We start from the raw sequence: 19,303 nt of genomic DNA, 5'->3' as shown, positions 1-19,303 counted from the left end.
GTCCTGTTGATTCATGCAACGTGGGCTTCTTGTGTTCTGTTTTCACACTGCCCACGTTATCCATACAACCAAAAGAATTTTTTTAAGCTTTGAGTACACTTAGTGCCATGGCAACCAAATGTTAAATGTTAAGTCTGGTTATAATTAATTTTACAGCCCTAAGTCTGTATTTCTAGTTATTATGTTTATGGAAGGGAATTAAGACCTGAATAATTAACAATTTTAATAATTTGTCATGGCATATTTTGTCTTAATGTTCAAGGTTATAATTTATTCAATTATGCAGTATGAAAATAAGCAGTTGGTAGATATCCCATGTGCCTCATACATGTATGGATGATGTTTTGGCTTATTATTCTAAAATGACCCTAACTGTAAGATTAATGTGTGGTTTGTTTGATTTGATTAGCAGCAGAATTTAAAAGGGAAAAATGGAAGTACAAGTTCCCTCATTTCAGAGAGACAAATATTTGACTGGATTAGTCATGGTTTAATAGTCACTGTGTATATGCTGTCTGATTGGGCAATGTCTTGTAAAAGCCTGTCACCTGTGTGTAATGGGGTTATGATTTAGACTGACCGGACATTTGACATGTTTGATTACATATGACAAATCAATACTTCGGGGGCCCAGGACTATCAAAAGAGGACTGTAATTCTTGAACTGTGCCTCCCATTACAGCTAAATGTTTCCTCATATTAATGCTGATGATTCAGTCATACAACTAAAGCAGTAAAGTATATGGAGCCCAAACATCAAATAATGTGTTCCTGTCCAAGTAACTGTGTCTTCCAGGACTTTGAATTAATATGCTTCAATGTGCCCCTTACAGCAATGACAGCCTCCGGCAGGACTCATGATCTCCAGCCTGTGCTGTAACGCCATCCTCGCCAGGGGCTTCTTGGAGCCACGGCCGGCTGATAAGACCTGGCTCCACCCTCCCTTCTTGACAGATGCCTTGACAAATGCCTGCACCCCATTGTGCAAAAGGGCTGCTTTGCACACTCGAGAGGGCTTCTCTGCCGTGATGGTCAGATGGTCACTGTTTCCTGTAGAGGAGTCTCTATATACAAACCACTACAGAGACCCTTCATGCGTCAGACCTACATGCAGAGGTCTTAATGCCACCCCTTCAACGTGACTTGATGTATTTACCAAGAATAACCGTGGATGGCGACAGCCAAATACGTAATCATTTGTCATTCTGTGTGAGAGGAGATTATGTGATATGATGGTAATGTGTATTATATGTTACTATTACCGCCTGCACTGTCACCTCCTCCTCGCTGCACCTGTACCTACATATGACTTGGTCCCTTTTTCTCTCCGAGTGCCATGTGTAAATCCATCTGTCATTGCCACTGTTGCTTTTCACTCCTTATCTTACAGTAGTTAACTAGAATGAACAGTGATGTCAACTACAGGCTTTTGTGTATAACATTTTTTGTTTGTTTGTTTGTTTTCATGAGATGACTACACTGTTGTGGTAGGGATTTTATTTAATATTATAATTAATTACAGTAATTATATTTACATCATGGTAATGTAGTAATTGCTTTTAGTTGAGCAGTTGTCTTGCACTGTGACTTACCATATGACAGACCTTCCATATGATTAAAGTAACAACTGAATTACCATACTAATACATGGTATTGATCATATTAGAATTGGTAGCTGGATTCAGTGACAGTGGCCGTATACACAGTCCTCATCTCCAATAACATGAAGGATTGAGTTCGAAAGGCCACAATACATGAACAGTGGTGATTGTAAAAGGACATTTTGGTCACTGTATTTTTCCATTACCTTTTTGTCCTCTATAGCACACTGTGTTCCAGAATACAGATGAAGGCAGTATTTCCCAATACGATTGTGTCCCATGTGTCATCACCTCAAGACAAGTACATTACCCTTTGTTTCAAAATGCCACAGTGGAAATGGTTTGCATGAGTTTATGAGGATACTCAAATGTCTCATCTTTTCGGTAATCTAAATATTTGGTCCTCAAGCATTGAGCAAGTTTTAAATTTTCTCAAGAGCCCCTCTTACTCAATATACGGAAGGAGCTCATTCTCACGCATATAGTCGTACTGCCGTGTTTACAGCAGAAACATAAATACGGCCCACACATCTCAGCAGGCATCCTCCTAATTTCCACACACAGGCAATGGTCAGACAAGATAAAGAGTGTGTCTCTTAGCGCTTACATAAGCCAGGCTTTGTATGTAATAAGCAGGGAAGGGATAAGTGATGCCAGTCAGAAAGGGAACAAGAGCTGCTGGCATCGCCTCCCGTCATGAGCAGTGGAAATTCAAGCAATCCATCACCAGTCTCTCCATCCAATTTCCAAATTCAGCTGGAACACCACACAACATTTTTTTTTTCCTTTTCAGAATGAGTTGATATGTGTGGAATCTGGTGAAATAAGGGAGATGGAGCATAGCTGAATAATGGCATTCAGCTTAGTCAAGGTATATTCTGTGAGATATATTTAGAGCCGCTAATTCACTAAACCCTGAGATATGGCAATGGCCCTGCATCTATTATCATTTGCCGCCAATGGCTCCAAAGCTTATATCAACAAAATGTCTGGGAACAAGTGGAGTGGTGATGACTGACAAGATACTGATCACTGTAATAAATTAGCAGATTTATTATTATTATTACTATTATTATTAGGCCAATTATTCAAACTGCACTACAGAGGGAACACTGGTCTTGTTCTTTTGATGTATTGTTTTCATATAAGGCTACCCAACAGATTTTTGTTAATTTTTGCTTGACCTTTGCTATTAAAAAATAAATAAAAACTACATGAACAAATTTGCACCCACTTAAACTTAGATATGGCAGAGTTCCCATGGACCTTTGCCATATCCTCTTGTTTATTTAGCATTATCTTGTGTTGTACTGTTGAATCATTCCACGTGTTGCCGACAGGTGGCGCTCTATTCTCTGCGACTCGCTCGTATGAATAAAGGCTGTCTGGGGTCGTGCACTAAGTAGTCCGTGTTTGCGTGTGTACGGCAGTGCGTACGCTAATAAGTGAGCGGGGTGGATTCGGGTACGTGGGAATGATTATGCGTGCGTAAACATTGGCAGTGGATCCGCGTGCGCTTTTTTGGATAGCGCGTGCGTGCGTGCGTGCGTGCGTGCGTGCATGAGTTGGTAAGATTATTTGAGTCTATGCCTTTATAATGCTATTTTGTCTTCAGTTTCCAAACAGAAAAATAATCTTCAAATCATCAATTTAACTACAATTTAATATGAATCTTGGATTTTATTCCTTAAAAATATTAACAGTGTGACACGCCAAATAGACTTAGACCCGTTTGATAAGATTGTTTTGCAATGTCGGTATTTTTGTTGTGGTCGATTTGAGTAAGTGTAAACACAGGAGTGTGCATGGGGAAATAGTCTGGTGAAACCGATTATCGCAGTTATAGTGAATCGAGTGATAGTGGAATTAAAGTGATCCTCTCCCCCCTGACGGGGCCACTTTGGGAGCCGTAGAGACCTGTGAGAATTCACATGTGCATTACCAATAAAAAGGGCATTTACCGCCCCCGCGGAGCTGCCATATCATCAAAGTTTCCCAAGCATTCTGCTCTAGCCCGGAGCTCCGGCTAGCGGAGCGAATCACTGCCCCCGGAGCCAAGACACTGGAGAGAGGCTGAATTTAAACCCGCCCTCCGGAGAGATCTCATTTCCCCCCAAAACCTCCCATTTTCTCTCTCTCTCTCTCTCTCTCTCTCTCTCTCTCTCTCTCTCTCTCTCTCTCTCTCTCTCTCTCTCTCTCTCTCTTTCCCTCTGTCCCTCTCTCGTCCCTCTCTTTTCCTTTACCTTTATTCCTCGCTTTTCGCCGTGTCCCCCACCAGAATCATGGATCTCAGGGCGAGATGTTTGTTTCTTCTATCCTGTCTCGGCGTGATATTGGCGATCGATTTGGAAGCGATTGATCCGGGCTACTATGTGGAGCCCACTGCCACATCAGATGTGATCGACTACAAGGATCCATGCAAAGCTGGTGAGTTTTCCCCGTCTCTTTTAGTAAGCTGTAATTTTACCTTATTTATGTGGAGGTACAAACATGCCACGAATTGTCTTTTGTGTTTGGGGAGCTTGCAGAGATCGGCCGGGGAGACGCTTTTAGAGAGATGACAGTAGTGGATGTAGTTTTAAACAGGCTCTTTAACACATTATGTGCATTTGTTTTGACTGGGTGACATAGTTTGTGCAGTTTATAACATTTGAGGACCGCGTTGAGTTGAACAGGGTAACCCACCTCGGGTCGTGGACGTGAGGATTATGAGATTGAGAAATTAAAGATTTATTTCTGAGGAGGCTACATTTTTCGAGGCATGAAAAGTTCCAGCCTAAGTGCATATTTTGTTTGTCTAAAAAGTTACTAGCCTGTTGTTGTCGGCAAATGCACTTTTTGAAGTCTTAAAGATGAGACTTACAGGGAATCTGTAGTGTATTATTTTGCAGTTTCTGCACCTGGTGAAACAAAGGAGTTCTGCACTTTTATTTCCAAGGCGTCTGCTCACTTTCTGCTTGATTTTAGTCATTGCACAAATAGTCTGTTTTTTTTCACCGGCTGTTCACACGACCACTAAAACAAAGTGGAGGAGGGGAAGAGTGTACAGTAGAGCTCAGAAATTATGCACAGATAATTCTATTGGCTGTTGTCTTGTGACCCATAGCATATAAATGCCTGTTCATTTTCGCCTGTGGTGAGGCTGTAATAACAATATAGCTTTCGGCCTTCCTATTTTTTCCATCATTTGGCCAAAGCATATCTCACTTGTCATTGTAATCAGGATTTTTTTTTTTTTTTTTTTTTTTTGCTGTGAACTCACTGTCTTGCCAAATCCCTTTGGGGGAATTTGAACAGATTGTGTTTTCCATCTGGTGAAAGTATTCAGGTTACAGATAGAGAGAGTTGGCTTCAGTCAAAATGACCTCCAAAGTCCTGGAAGTGCTCACTGAAATCGGTGTGTGTGAGCTTTTCAGACTTGACAATTTATTTTGAAACACATTTCAGTCCCCACATTCTCGCCTGCCCAGTGATCTGAATTCCTCATTTTTTCCCCCTGAGTAGAGAGGGCTGAGTGTCAGAAAGAGAGGCTGCAACCAGGCGGCCAGTGCATTTGCGAGAAAAAAAAAAAAAAAAAAAGACTGTGTGGCTTTACAGTGTTGTGGCTTTACATAAAACACCCCAGAGGTCAGACTAAAGATGAACCTACGTACAAGGCGGTGGAGTGGTTGCTTCCTGTCCTCATTTTACTGTTTACGTCGTGTCCTGTGGAGCAACCTTTTAGAGGCTGACATAGTATTAGTCATCCCAGTGATCGTGCCAAATTGTTTTGCTTAACTTATAGAGGTGAGTGGACAGTGACGTGCTGTTCTGATGACTTGTCTGAGCTGAAGGCCTCTCCAAGAGGGGAAATCTGAAGATGAGTTGCTGTGTTTATACTACAAGTGTTTTATTTTTTCCCCTCGGTTCTGCTGATGTTTGACAGAAATATTTCAGAGCAGGACATACAAGTTCATTCTCCTCAGACAAACCCTGTTCACCTTACAGGCCCTCTCCTCTCAGGCACATTTGTTGGCGTGCTGAGATAAATACTCACTCTTCAATAGTACACTAGTTCAAGTGTCATTTTGAATGGAGTGCAGTTTTGTTTATGGCTTCCTCTGTGCTCTTCTGAAGACAGGTGGTTGTGAGACGGTCACAAGTACAACTCCCACTCTCTTAACCCTCCCAACCTCCGGCTCCCCCCTTCTTCCAGCACCCACCTGCTTTTCTCCTTTCAAACTAAAGTAGCAAAGTGTCCAAGATCTCTCAGCTGTCTCTCACTCCCTCCCCTTACTCAGTCACTTATACACCAGAGAGGAAAACCTGACAAAATGTACACTGGTACAGTGTCTCTGAGGTTTGTTGGCATATCAGTTTTCCCTCTTTTCCCGTATTTTTCCAAGCACATCACTGCGTTGAGTCTATTTGATCACGTTTTATTTGGACTCAAGGTCAGCATTTTGTGTCCTCCTGCTTCCGTCCAGGAAAATGCTTACAGCCGCGTGAAGTTTCTGTTGCAGTACTATCCCCGTGAAGAGTGTATTTCCTAAAGCTTCCCATCTGTCTAGGGCTGTCCTTGTGCTACACAATTCTTAGTTGTCTAAAGGTCACGCTGGTTTTACTAATTGAATGGGTGATACATCTCTAATATTGCTTTTTTTGCATCTTTGTTCTCTTGAAAATGAATGCAGTCATGACATATGATCACTTCAGCTCAAGTGTTTGTGAGAAACAAGGCAGCTTGTGAATGCTATTGTGGGATCAGAGATGTGACATTTTTCTCAAGTAAGACATGATGGCTGATTAGTTGGCTAATTGACTCAGAGAGCACCCCATCTAATTCTCATTATTTAATTTATCTAACAGGCTCCTTAATTCCTACCACAACCCTCACAAATCCTCAGCAGTTAAGCCAAAACAACATTGTACAAGGATTTTGCTCATGATTGCTGTGCACATACAAGTGCAATGATACAAATGAGCGGTGCAGTAACATCGAAGTTGTGCCACCTATATGGAAGGTTAACCAGTGGAAAATTCCTTAGTTTGCAAAGCTCCAAACTTGGCAGCATCCCAGGAAGTCATTTAAGACTCTAACAACCCACTGAGATTAGAGCCACTCATTTTCTATATGAAAAATGGATGAGAGCCAGTCACGCTCTCATTGTCTGCACTGCTTAAACGAAATATTTTCATCAGAGCAGTAACCGCCTTGATGTTGACATGTTCTTATGCATTAATTTATGAAGCAGACATCTTAATCGACTAAAGACTCTTGTGACAATATTGCTGTCTCTGCAATCTGGCGTGCAGCTTTTAAAAACTGCAGTAGTCTGAACTTTGGAGGCTTTTGCATGCTGTGTACCGCTGTGGTCTCACCCAGAGGTTTCGGCTGAGGACAGGGCAAGGCTAGGCAGGCAACCTGACCCCCGCACTCTCCCCCCTCCAACCCCCCACCATCAGCACCTTTATGCGGTTTTCTTGTCTGCCCGGGCCTCCGGGTCTCTCCTCTGGCTGGCTGCAGCACTTCACACAGACTGTAGGTCATTCACTCCATGCCAAGGGGAGAGCACTGCAAGAAGGTGGAGGGCAGGCGGGTCGCACCACACCATGCCAGCCCAGGTGAGGTGAGTGCAGGCCATTCACAACGGAGCTGGCAGATTATCCACAGTCTGCTTTGCTGCCTCTGAGGAATGCTTGCTGTGTGCAGGGACTTAAATCATTCCTCCTGCCTCTAGTTGTTGGTCCGTCTCCACAGTTTGATCATTTAGAGCACAACAGTTGGCTTCTTTGGATGGCAGTGTTTCAGTGCCTGTATCTGCTCATAAGTCTGGATATTTTCCACTAACGAGCCACCCGCTGTTGCTATTGAACATCTTTGCAATGGTGCTTTTCAATTGGATCACCTTTGTTGCAAACTTGAGAAAATGATTGTTATTTATTTAATGCCCTTGTAGTGAAAGTTTCTAACCGGTTTTAAATAGCTTCATTCAGCGAGCCGGTTTTGGCTGGTTCACAGTTTTGCTTTGTATTTGAGTTTGGAATGTGTAGATTGCTGTGTTGTGCTGCTTTGTAACTACTCCTTAGTCACTGATAAAACTTTTAAAGCTTTCAAATGTTTGTCCATATTTTTCTCTGTATCATATCTCTCAATATAAGATTGAAAATGTAAAACAGGATGTTTTACTGGAAGTTGACACATTCTATGCATTATTGCAGTCCATGATGACCTTTTTGGGCTATCACTTGTTGTTATACAATCTTACAATTAGTCTTGCTTGTATTATTTGGGTTGCTCATTTGATTCTGAAAATGGCAGTTCAAAGAAGATGCCAGCCGTTCTCTGGCTTGGTCCCTCAGTCCTACCTTAGAAATGTGATGGGGCTGTCTGCTGACTTTCAGGATTGGGCCTTTAAGCGACACTTAAGCAGAGGCTTTCCTTTATCATGGAATGCAGGCTATATAGCCAAGCCCACACTGTGTGGTTTTTACATCACAGGACCCCTGCTGCTTCCCTCTCTGCAGGGTTCAGGTGATTAGGGAGCCAATCTATTGGCATGATCTTGGTGCATTAGTTGGAACAATATGTTTGTTGTCAGAGCTAAGTAATAACTAATCTTGCATTACATTAATGCCAAGACAGGGGACAGAGCCGAAGTAACAACAAATGCTGTGGGAGAGCTCATTTAAATGGCTCAAAGGATGCCCAATTAGGCTACAATAATGAGAAGCTTAACAGGCACTTCTTCATTATTCACAGAGTATGCTTTTTCTGAATAATTCATCGGTGCTGTATTGCTGTTATGAAAAAAAGGCCTTACTTTCTCTTCCACCTGTAGTAAAGGCTTCAAGTGAAGTTTTCTCAGCTGGAGGTAGTCATTGTTTATGGACTGTATTGATGGTTGAAGGTATCCCCCAGATTTAGCGCATTCACAAACGTTTTTACACTTTCCTCAGGACATCAATTCTCAGACAACTTACTCTTTCATCTCAGCAGACCGTATGGGTTTGGCCACCTTCCTAAAACCAGAAAAATGAGACTCACACAGGTGGTTGAAATCACTTTTTCATCAAAGCTTAAAATCTTTGTGGTGTGATAAAGAATTCATCTTTATAGAGAACTCAAATTCGATATATCACTGGCATTAAGAAGGACAAATGGCCAGTGAGCTGATGAGTGATTAGAGGGTTACTACTGGGATTAGAGTATATCAGCAATCAGTGGCAGGGATGAGCTGCGAAATCCAATCTGCTAATGGGCTTGATGGAGTGTGAAATGTTAAAGGGGAGGTAGTCCCTTGCTGTGTGCCCTTTTCAGCTGACGTGGTCTTCATTTTGTCAATAAGATTGAGGCTCCAGCGTGGTGGCAGTAACTTGGTCTTGATCTCAGCTGTGGCTGATGAGGCTTCAGGCTTGTATTGGGGAAAATAATCCTTTGAATTTAAGGCTGTATGTAGCTTGGGGCTTCGTCAGAGCCTCTTTCCTAATTATACCTTAGTTACCTTTTGAAATGAGCCGAGAGCAGATAAGCGGACCTTTTTCTCCCGCCTTGGGCTCAAATTGCAGAGTTAGGAAATGTCAAGGTAAGCATTTGCTGAAGAAATAACAGCTGGTGTTGTTTTTACAGAGGAGAGAGGTACCATATTTACATGACAACCTGCCTGCATAATCCAATTTATCACTGTAGTTATGCATTTTTCTTTGAAACAGTTTATTTCAGTATTCATGTTGCCCAAGCTTTGTTTTGGTACCCTTTTTATTCTCTGCAAGATACAGTGTCTGCAGGGACAATGGCCACACTGTGGCCAGGATTTGGCAGGACGGCCTGGTACAGAATGAAACCTGAAAAGTGATACTTACACTGTCATCAGATGGTAATCACCTTAACGCAATATACTATTGGCCTCCATTGGTATTCAAATGCAGCGTTTGTTACCAAACACTGGCTGTGAAAGGCGGTGCCATGGTATTGTGATGCATTTCAGGCTTATATATTGGTTGGGCCTTCCCATCACTCATCAGAGGCTCATGTATGGGGAAAGACTGTCTAACTTCTCTGTAAGCACAGAGAAGTAAGCTCCAGTCTCACGCTGGACTTTGCCTTCTAAATATAGGTTATAGTCTTAGTGTCTGTATGAGCTTAGTATTGATGTTTGTGCAAGGTTTCAGTAGCAGATGTCAGGGTCTGCTATCTGCAGAACGAGACTGAAGAAAAAACATAGAGTCAGTCCCAGTGTATTTGACACTGCAGAGGCCATAGGGCGTTACATGAATCAATGGGATTAATTTGATTGAGACCTCATGTATAATCTGACTGGATGGACTGAATGATGCGGGCAGTCTGAGATGAGAGGGATTATGATTTTTAAGATTAACTAGATGACGGTGGTGGTGATGGTGGTGGTGGGGTGTTAACATGCACAAAATACATTTAATCAAAATTGCATACAAGATCTCTTTCATATATCCAGTGTACCCACATTATCTTGCAAAGTACACTCAGAATGTTACCCAGTAGAAGCCGTGCAGCCTAACTCTTAACTAGAAATGCCTACATATGCGATTTTTTTTGGCCATAGTGGGATCTGTTTCTTTAATTATATTCATGTCACCTTTGAACTGGAATAAAGATATTAATATTAAATACCATGGCTGCAGCTGTTGCCATTTAGGTAATGAATATTGGTTTGGAGGAGATGCAGCACTGTACTCTGTGGTGATGATGCCATCTGCCACATTCAGTGGGATTTAATATATATCACTCTTGTCTCTCTGTTTGTACTTTACATAATTGTGTTCTGTATCTAGATGAGTTTATCACCTTTATCCCTAACTGCCTTTAGTTTGTCCTCAATCCCAGTTCACTGCTGTGTATAAAAGATTCCTAAGACAGTGTGTCTGTGGATAATTAAAGCCAGGAGACAAGGGGATTAATTCACAATCCCTGTGAGCCTTTTCCATAAACCTGCAGCAGCGTCTCCAGGACGACTGCTGTGCCCGGGGGAAACAAGTCCTAATGCCGCTGGGCTGTGCATTTGCTCACTTCAATCTCCACTGTTGTCTGGGAACAATGACGCTGCGGATTAACGGGCTTGTCTCCAGCATGGTTGTGGATGATTGGGACTCAGCCATGGGCAGAGAGCACAGCCCTGTGTGGACCCCATGGGGGTGGGAGCAAGCCCGCACCTTGTTGTTTGGTCATGGCTTGCACAAATCACTGCTAATATTGTGCAAATTGACACAACATGCTGCGATGTGCAGAAAACACAAATCATTGTTCCAGTTTCCACAGTCAATTTGGAGAGAAAAGGGATCCCTGGAATTGTTTTGAAAATAGTTTTTGCAGCAGTTATGGTCTTTTATGACAGCAACTCAAAATTGATTGCTTAAGTGCTATGTGTTCTGTCTTTTTTCATTGCTCAGCCACTTCTGGGAATCAAATAAGAATGTGAGGATAAAAGGGAAAGATGTAGTCTGCCTATCTGTTGTATACTGTACCGACATCTGGTAGCTTCCACTGATCAGTGGTTTTTTGGCAACGTCAGTAAGAAGGCTGATTGTGAGGAGTCTGTTTTGTGTTACAGGGATTTGGTCAGAGTGAATTAGTGTTTTTTGCGAGCACAAATTAGAGGATCCCTTTGACCTCTGTGGAATTTAAACCTGTCCTGTCTGCGTGCCCTATCTTGCAGGCAGTGATCTACACCTTTTCTTATTGCTGTCATTCGCCTCAAATCCCAAACACAGTCACTTTGCCGTGTGTCCTCCACGGCCTGCAGGGTGAGAGACGAGGCTGCATCTACCGCAGCCAGCTCCAGATTGTTTCAATAATTCTCCTCTGGTAAATGGGGACACCGGCCAAGAGTTTTGTTTTTTGTCTTCCTTTCTCTTGTGCTCACTATCCTTTTTTGTCTCAGACCATTGTCAGACGTTTATATAAAAGCAGGAGGTTTAAGACTCTCTTGCTGAGAATGTTTATAGTGCATGCTACAAGCAAACTAGCTCTGTCTTAACAGGATGTTTTTTTTTTATCATATATCCTTGCGAAATAACAGTAGCTCACTTCAGTAGTGCAAACTTTTTACAAAGAGAGCCTTTATTCTTGCCCTGGTCAATCAAGTCTACAGTTTAATGGTTCCCCAGCCTTTTTATCCCCAAGGCTCTTTGTCCAAAGTTTGACTTTTAACACTGTTGACCATCTTTTAAATCCTGTAAGTTACAATCAGTGTAAGAATCTTGTGAAGAATGTCTTCAATTTGTAACCTTTTTTAATGTTAAAATCAGTGAGATAAAATCAAACATTATGGCTCCTCTTTTATTGATGTGTTTTGCCTGTCTCCTTAAATGAACTTATGATCACTGCGTTGCACCCCAAATGCTCCTCAAGCCCTGTAGATATAATGACCCCTAAATTTCCTTGTGATGTACTGGATGTGACTGCCCCTTGGTTGGTCTCAATAATTAACAGTTCTTTATCCTCTGGCTGCATCCCAGAATATTTGAAGACGGCTTGTGTGCTACCGCTCATTAAAATCCGGCCTCAATCCATCAGAATGCTGCAATTACAGACCATTTTCAAAATTACTTTTTATTGCAAAGCTCCTTGAGAGGATAGTCCCTCCACAACTCCTGAAGAACTGAGACTTCAGTTAGGTTTTAGGCAGCATCACAGTGCTCAGACTGTGCTTATTAGAGTGACAAATGATCTTTTAAGAGCAGCTGATACTGGTGAATGTTCCATATTTTTAACTTAAGTGCAGCTTTTGATAGAGTTGGCCACAAAGTTGTGATTGTGGGGTGGTTTATCTGAGATGGTCTTGAAATGGTTTTGTTCTTGTTTGACAAATTGTACATCTTTTGTCCCCTTTCTCTTTGGTAAATTGTGGAGTCCCTCAGGGGTCAGTACTGGGACCGATTTTTATTTTCCCTGTATACGCTTCCACTTGGCCACATTATAGATAGGTGTAAAATTTAGTTCCACCTGGAGAAGACCTGGAAAAGCCTACTGAGACTCCAAACCTATCTAGTCTTATGAATTGTTTAGCAGATATTAAAAAAAGAACATCAGCAATATTTCTCAAATTAAACTCAGACAAAACTGAAATTTTTATCATCCAGTCCTATTTTGGTCAGTTATCAAGGTGTAGATCTAGATATTAATCAATCAGCAATCAGTTAATAGACTCAAATTGTGCAAATTACAACAGGGAGACCCCTAACAAAAAACAAGAAAAGAGAACATATTACTTCAATTTTAATGACCTTACACTGGCTGCCCATTTGTTTTAGGACTGGTTTTAAAATTTTACTCAGCACTTTCAAAGCCCTTCGTGGCCTGGGCCCAGAATATATATTTGAACTGTCCCTTTATCAACCAGAGCCCAACCAGAGATCCTCAGGCAGGCTCGTCCTGACTGTTCCCACCTCACGCTTTAACACTGAAGGGCGCGGTTCCTCGGCTGTGGAACTCCAGCTCGCTACATCAGTATCTTTTTTTAAATCTCTTTTGAAGGCATATTTGCATTGAAAGGCTTTCTTATATATTTTTTCTTTTATGTTTATTTTATTCTTAACTATTGTTTTATACTGTACTTTATTCTTGACTTTGATTTCACCCGTTGTTTTTGCATTGTATCCTTGGGGTTTAATGTATGGTTTTTAATCATCCTTCGTTTTCAAGTTTTTATTTGCCTTTTATTGCTTATGCCTGCCTGTTTATTCATACTTTATTGTGTATTTCATTGTTGTGTTTTTATGTGTTTGTGCACCATACATGCACACACACGCTCAAATACAGGTTGACATGTTTGGGAAAGGTATTTTAGTTCTTTGTGTGTTTTTTTTTTTTTTTTTTTTTTATCCCCTCACCTTTGCATATGCCATCCTTATTCAGAGGTATTGAGTAGACAAAGCGGATGTGCCTTCTTCCTCTCATCTCCTGTTCAGACATGGATTACAGTGCCACCCATTCCTCCCTTCTCCCCTTCTGCTCCTCCACCCCCCACCCCCCTCAGCTCCTGCATACAAGACGGGCCATAAATTCTGGAAACGTGCTGATGTTAAAAGCCTGTAAAGTGTCTCTGCGTACAGGACTTCTAGCCTCTCCACCACAGAAATGGGTTATTTAGCAAGGAATCTTATAAAGCACATTCCTCATAAAGTGTGACTGTTTGGTTATTTTTCCCTCTCCTTGGCCTCATTAAAGAGCTATTACTTGTTCAAGGTGCCCCATATTACACCGTCGAGGCAGTGTCAGTGTCTCACATCTGATAGATCTTGTTAACTTTCCAAGGACGCCGGCGCGCAGGGTGTGAGTCTTGTTGTTTTTTGGAAACATCTGGACCGCATTTAGCTGAATTTATCTAGACAATGATCAGCTTTCCGAGTTCATACGCTTTTAGCTCACATACATCTCAATTTTCATGAATTTTGCATGACCCGTGTCAAATGTCTTGCGTGTATATTTCTGCCTCATGGCTTGGAGTCGGGATGTAGCAGCTTTCCTGCTATCCAAACAAATAACATGTTGCTGTTTCACAACTGGACTGCAAGGAAAGAGGGAAGACAGAGCAGAGACAGGGAGGGACAGTAGTACATACATATGTGACTGTGCGTATGTGTGTATTACATGCACTGGGCCTTCCACCAGCACTTTGAATAGGCCTTCATGCAGCTTACACAGTCTGAGAGGCAGGAAAAGCTTGAGGCTACTGGGCGGTGCAAACGCATGCAGCGTATTGCGGAGTTGCCTTAAATTTATCTGACGTGCTCTCTGTGGTTTTTTTTTCTCTGTTTCAGCTGCCTTTCTTGGAGACATTGCTCTGGATGAGGAGGACCTGCGAGCGTTTAAGGTGGACAGAATAATCGATGTGGCCCAGAGAACCGTCCACAACATTAATCGCACAAATCCAGGTAACAAATGGCCGGGGCTCCTAAAACAGCAGAAGCCACTGTTGCTTCGAGGATGGAAGATTTCAGATGAGAATACTTCATTAGCTGAGTGCGGAGAGGCGCTTCTGCTTGTTGTTCTAGATAATGTTGCAACCAACCACCTATTTATAACACCAAACACCTATTATACAATTATACACAAGGGCTTTTTACTCTCTAACACTACAACTGCCAGTGAGACATGGCTCATTACATGACTCTCTAGGTGGTGGATCCTCTCCAACTGCAGGCTGGCAGCAGCACCTGTTGGAAACAAGCCTTGTGCTTTTCATGAGCTCTAAATGTTTATGCCAACCACCAAAGTGTCAACCCTGCAGCCGCCGCACATCTCTCAGCACACCTGTATCTATGTCGGTGTTAGCTGGTAATTGCCAGGTTTAGCTCGGTGACTTGTTAAGTTCTTAAAGTTAAAAGCGGTGTTTGAACAACAGCTGCGTGTTAGCAGGAGCCGTCAAGCTTCTTGCCTCTATAAACTATATAGGCGAGCGTGAATGAACAAGTGTGTGCATGTTGCACTTTGCTCACCGTGTCACAATCTGTTTGTATACCACTCTAGATAATGTAGGACATGTTGAAGAACGGAAACATTTCCCCAGAAAAATAGATTTGGTTTATAATTGCACTTGACTAACTATCCAGTGGGTGGTGGGTTTTCCGAGTAAACAGTGACTTTTGAGAAAACAAGCCAGAGTTCAGGCCGGAAAAGCAGACAGACTGTGTGCAGGTGTGTCTGTGTCTGTGTGTGTGTGTGTGTGTGTGCGTCTCTCTGAATTTACATTTGTCTCCTTGAGCTTGTTGGTCACATACATTCATTGTCCAGCAGTTGGAAAGGCTACTCTAATTTTCAATCAGTTTCCAAAAGGCCACAACCCTATCAAGATCACGCTGCTATGTAAGACCTTTCTATAACACATGCACAGGAGCATGGCAATTGAAAGTGCCAGTCTTGTAACATTTACTCCTGCAGACTGAAATTAAAGCGGGCACATTGTTCCAGCAGTTTCAAACGTTGATACAGACTGTGCCCTACATATTAATTAAATCTAGTCTGAATGGATGCTGCCTCAGTCTCATATAAAGGAACATCATAGCCTTGTGCAGGATGTACTGGAACCAAACTTTCACTTCTCCACTCTGTACCGGGGGCGGCACGTTCAGTTGAGACAGTTTGGTGATCGAATAAAAACTGTCATTTGTCATCCAGAGCGACCATCCAAACACACAGCATATAATCTAAATGTTTGTGAGACACTTGAAATTGTGGCTTCAGTGTGCTTGATAAACATGTAAAGTTGTGTTTCAGTGGCTCCCACTCTTGGTTGTTGAGACTTGGCGCTGCTGGTTTTCTACCCTGCCAGCGACTTTATTGCATTCCTGGTGTCTCAGGTGTAAATCAGCCTTATTAGATGTCTAGAACAAAAACCAGCGGGGCTCTGAGTCCCGCGGACCACCTCCGATAAACTTTCACCTCCCAGCTTGATGTTTCACAGAACCTTTTTATGCTGACATTTTCCAGATAGCTGTGACACTTTTGTCAGATTACTGGCATCAATGCAGAAACTTAACAGAAACTCGCACTCAAACAAGACTAAGCCTTTCTTGTGACGGGTAATACCTTTCCATTTCCATACTCTGTTAGGTTTTCCCACAAACCTGCTAAAGCCGCGGCAAAGCAATAAAAATATCAGAGCTTTACATCTTTTTTTTTTTTTTTTAAAGATTTAAGATGCCGTCAGTATGTTTTAGTCACTTTCTGCCTGTATAATTGGTTTCTAAAACACTGTGTGGTTCAGCTAATTGATACTAAAAGGCAATTTCTCCGCACTTTTGCTTCAACATAAGGTTACGGACACTTCCTCAGACTGCTCAAGTGTTGTGGGTAATTGTGCTATATGTGACTCTATTATGGACATGTCTTATTATAGTCGTCTGCTTTAGTTGAGAGCTTAGTCGCCATGGTTACTGTGCAATATGTTTGAGTGACATTAAAAGGGTGAAATTCAGTATTGAAATAAGAAAGAATGCAGCTTGTGTAAAACAAACATTCAGTGGGAAATGGGAGGAACAATATCACTGGACCAAATTGCAATTAATTGCAATTAAAAAAACAAACAAACAGTTTTATCTTTTATAAATATAATGGAACATTGAATACTGTGACTCAATCAGACACAAAAATTTCTGTTGTTCTTTTTAACGTTGTAGTTTTCAAGACTTTGTTCATCATGGACTATTTTTGTCTCGTTGTTGTGAATGGCAGGATCCTCCACCGGTCAAAGTGGCCAAAATAGGCAAGGTGCACGCCGCAGGAAAAGAGCCGCCACCTCCAGACTTGAGCGTGTTTGGCCTGAAGGTGTTATTCCATATGTCATCAGCGGTAATTTCAGTGGTAAGTAGCACTGATTTATTGATCCCCTTACTAAGGAAAAGTAAGCAAGAGGCTGTGCAGTTGTTCCACAGAGGATCTGTTGCTGTGTATGATGGATGTGCTCTGGGCGCAAAGGCCTTTTTAATAGATTACAGCACACATACACTTGTATATACACATAAACTTTAAGGACAGGATCAAAAGGCCACCAATTCCCAAAGCTACAGCGTGATATTTCTTCATTAAAGTTGCAACAAAACTGCACTTGTGCTATCGGTGTTTCGCTCCTGTGATTCGCCACGCTTCCTTTTGAACCAGGATGTTGAGCTGGCTGAGGCTGTTCAGAAGTGGGCAGGTGGGACCAGAACAGGCACGGAGCGAGAAAGGCAGTGAATCCCATTGCATACTCGGTGTAGTTGGTGGAGCAATCCGCTGTGAAATGTTTTGCGCATAATCCCTCGCTGCCACAAATTCCTGAATCTTAAAATGAATACATTCCAGCCAGAAAATGCGCTGCCAAAGGTGAGCAGCCCGAAGTGCGCAGTCGTGCCACGTGAAAGCTGTAAAGTTCCAGGTTTTATATGATGGGGAGAGCGGAGGAGGGATCGTCCAAAAATCTGTCTTTGTATTATTGATTAGAATGTTGTGATCCAAGAGATAAAAGTGGAGGGATTTTTTTTTTTTTTTTTTTTGGTGCGGTGGAGGGGCATTTTGCTTTATTATGATAGTGACAGCAGAGAGAGACAGGAAGAAGCAGGGAGAGAGAGGGGACAACATGCTCGGGATAAAACCCAGGCTGCTGCGACTTAGCCGTGATAATATCAAAAAGCCTTTGTTGTTGTGGCTAAATCGTTAAAAAGCCAATATGATTTGACCGCTGAGGGTCTTCATCAGGGCTTTAGAAACAGACAGTACAGGTGCTGTCTCATTTATATAGTTGCAACAACCAATCGAAGGCAATCACATGACTCAGAGAATAACATGACAACTAAATACAGAAAAAAACACGAGAGATTCCACAAAAAAATATACGTAAACAGCGTAAATGGAACATGAAAAGTCTGTATTCTCATTGAGACTGGGATACCTTAATGCATCCAGTCTGATCAAAGGTTTAAAATAAAATTAAAAAAAAAAAAAAAAAAAACAAGGTCAAAGTAGTCTTTATTGTCCCTGAGGGTCAATTGGTTGTACAGCCAGCAGTAAAATAAGACACCATGTACAGACAGACACAAGACATTTGTACATAAATAAGTAATAAATAATAAGTGCAGTAGAGAACCCTAAAAACATTAAAATCACTCAGTCATACAAATCAAGATCGAGGTTGTTTAAAATAGAAATGGCATTGGGAATGAATGAGTACCTACACCCTGATGGGAGTGGCTAGGGTCTGCAGCAATGGTTTGGGCTTTCTTTAAAATTGTGGTGTTAAAACCAAACCAGCAGATAAAACAAAACAAAAACAAACAAACAAACAAACAAACAAAAAAGCAATCTAAGCGCTGGAGGTTTTGGGGCATTTTTGGTCAGATATATGATACGGAACACTGACATGGAGCAAACATTTTTCATTTTTCATGTCATTGTGGCTTAAATTCCAATACATTTCTATCCACGTCCAAAGTCTGCAGGCTGTTGCCAGCTGTCAGCTTTTCTTGTCATCTGCTTTGTACATAATGTGTACATCTGTGTGTGTGTGTGTGTGTGTGTGTGTGTGAGCTTGTTGTCAGCTTCACTGATCTCCCCCTTCCTGTCATCCTATTCAGGCAGCCAGCGGGCGATATTCCGCCAGGCTATGCGCCACTGGGAGAAGCACACCTGTGTGACCTTCATTGAGAGGACACAGGAGGAGAGCTACATTGTCTTCACCTACCGACCATGTGGGTGAGTCAGTGGGGGTTTGTGGCTCCCTCAGGAAGGAACAGCAGCTCGTCAGCCTCTGTCGACCCGTATTTATCCTCTAATGATTTACCACTTAAGTTCTTCTCCTTGCATCCCGCTCAGCTGCCCTTCACAATTGTTCATCCTCTTGGTTTGTGGTCCGTCTGCATGAGCTGTTATTCCAGCTCTATAGTTGCTGAGAAAGATGGCCATTCAGTGGCAAGGAATGTTTCCTGCGCCTCATCATCACACTGCATCTGTCACTGAAGATTTGTCATACATGGTGTGCAGAATAGCACCCAGGGGAGAGACTTCCACAGCTTCTCCATAATCCTGTCCTCCTCAGTCCAATTGAGAAGTTAGTCTCGGTGTCCAGCAGGCACCTCTTAACTGACAAGCTCGGGTGGGGGGGAGGGCGCTGGTTGTGGCTCTTGTTGTTGCTTAGCGACTATTGACAACCTGTTTTGAAATTCGGTGCTCTTTTGTTGGAATGTTGTATGTAATATTTTTTAAGCTGTAG

The 19,303-nt window shown here is 42.1% G+C and overlaps 1 protein-coding gene across 2 annotated transcripts in view; it reads left to right on the top strand.

Annotated features, from left to right (window-relative positions):
* Nucleotides 1–3,829: 3,829 nt before the first annotated feature.
* The window catches only part of bmp1a (bone morphogenetic protein 1a), a 33,862-nt gene continuing 18,388 nt past the window's right edge, over nt 3,830–19,303 (top strand). Inside the window, exons 1-4 of one of the 2 annotated variants that reach the window (XM_030060907.1) lie at nt 3,830–4,028; nt 14,379–14,492; nt 16,792–16,920; nt 18,669–18,786. In XM_030060907.1, coding sequence (XP_029916767.1) covers nt 3,884–4,028; nt 14,379–14,492; nt 16,792–16,920; nt 18,669–18,786 — 506 coding nt within the window. In that variant the 5' untranslated portion in view covers nt 3,830–3,883. The remainder of the gene's footprint in view (nt 4,029–14,378; nt 14,493–16,791; nt 16,921–18,668; nt 18,787–19,303) is intronic. The other variant, XM_030060908.1, reaches the window with a different exon arrangement.

Source organism: Myripristis murdjan, chromosome 9 (genome assembly GCF_902150065.1).
Source record: "Myripristis murdjan chromosome 9, fMyrMur1.1, whole genome shotgun sequence".
NCBI classification, from domain to species: Eukaryota; Metazoa; Chordata; class Actinopteri; order Holocentriformes; family Holocentridae; genus Myripristis; species Myripristis murdjan.
This window is presented reverse-complemented; position numbering and strand designations above follow the sequence as displayed.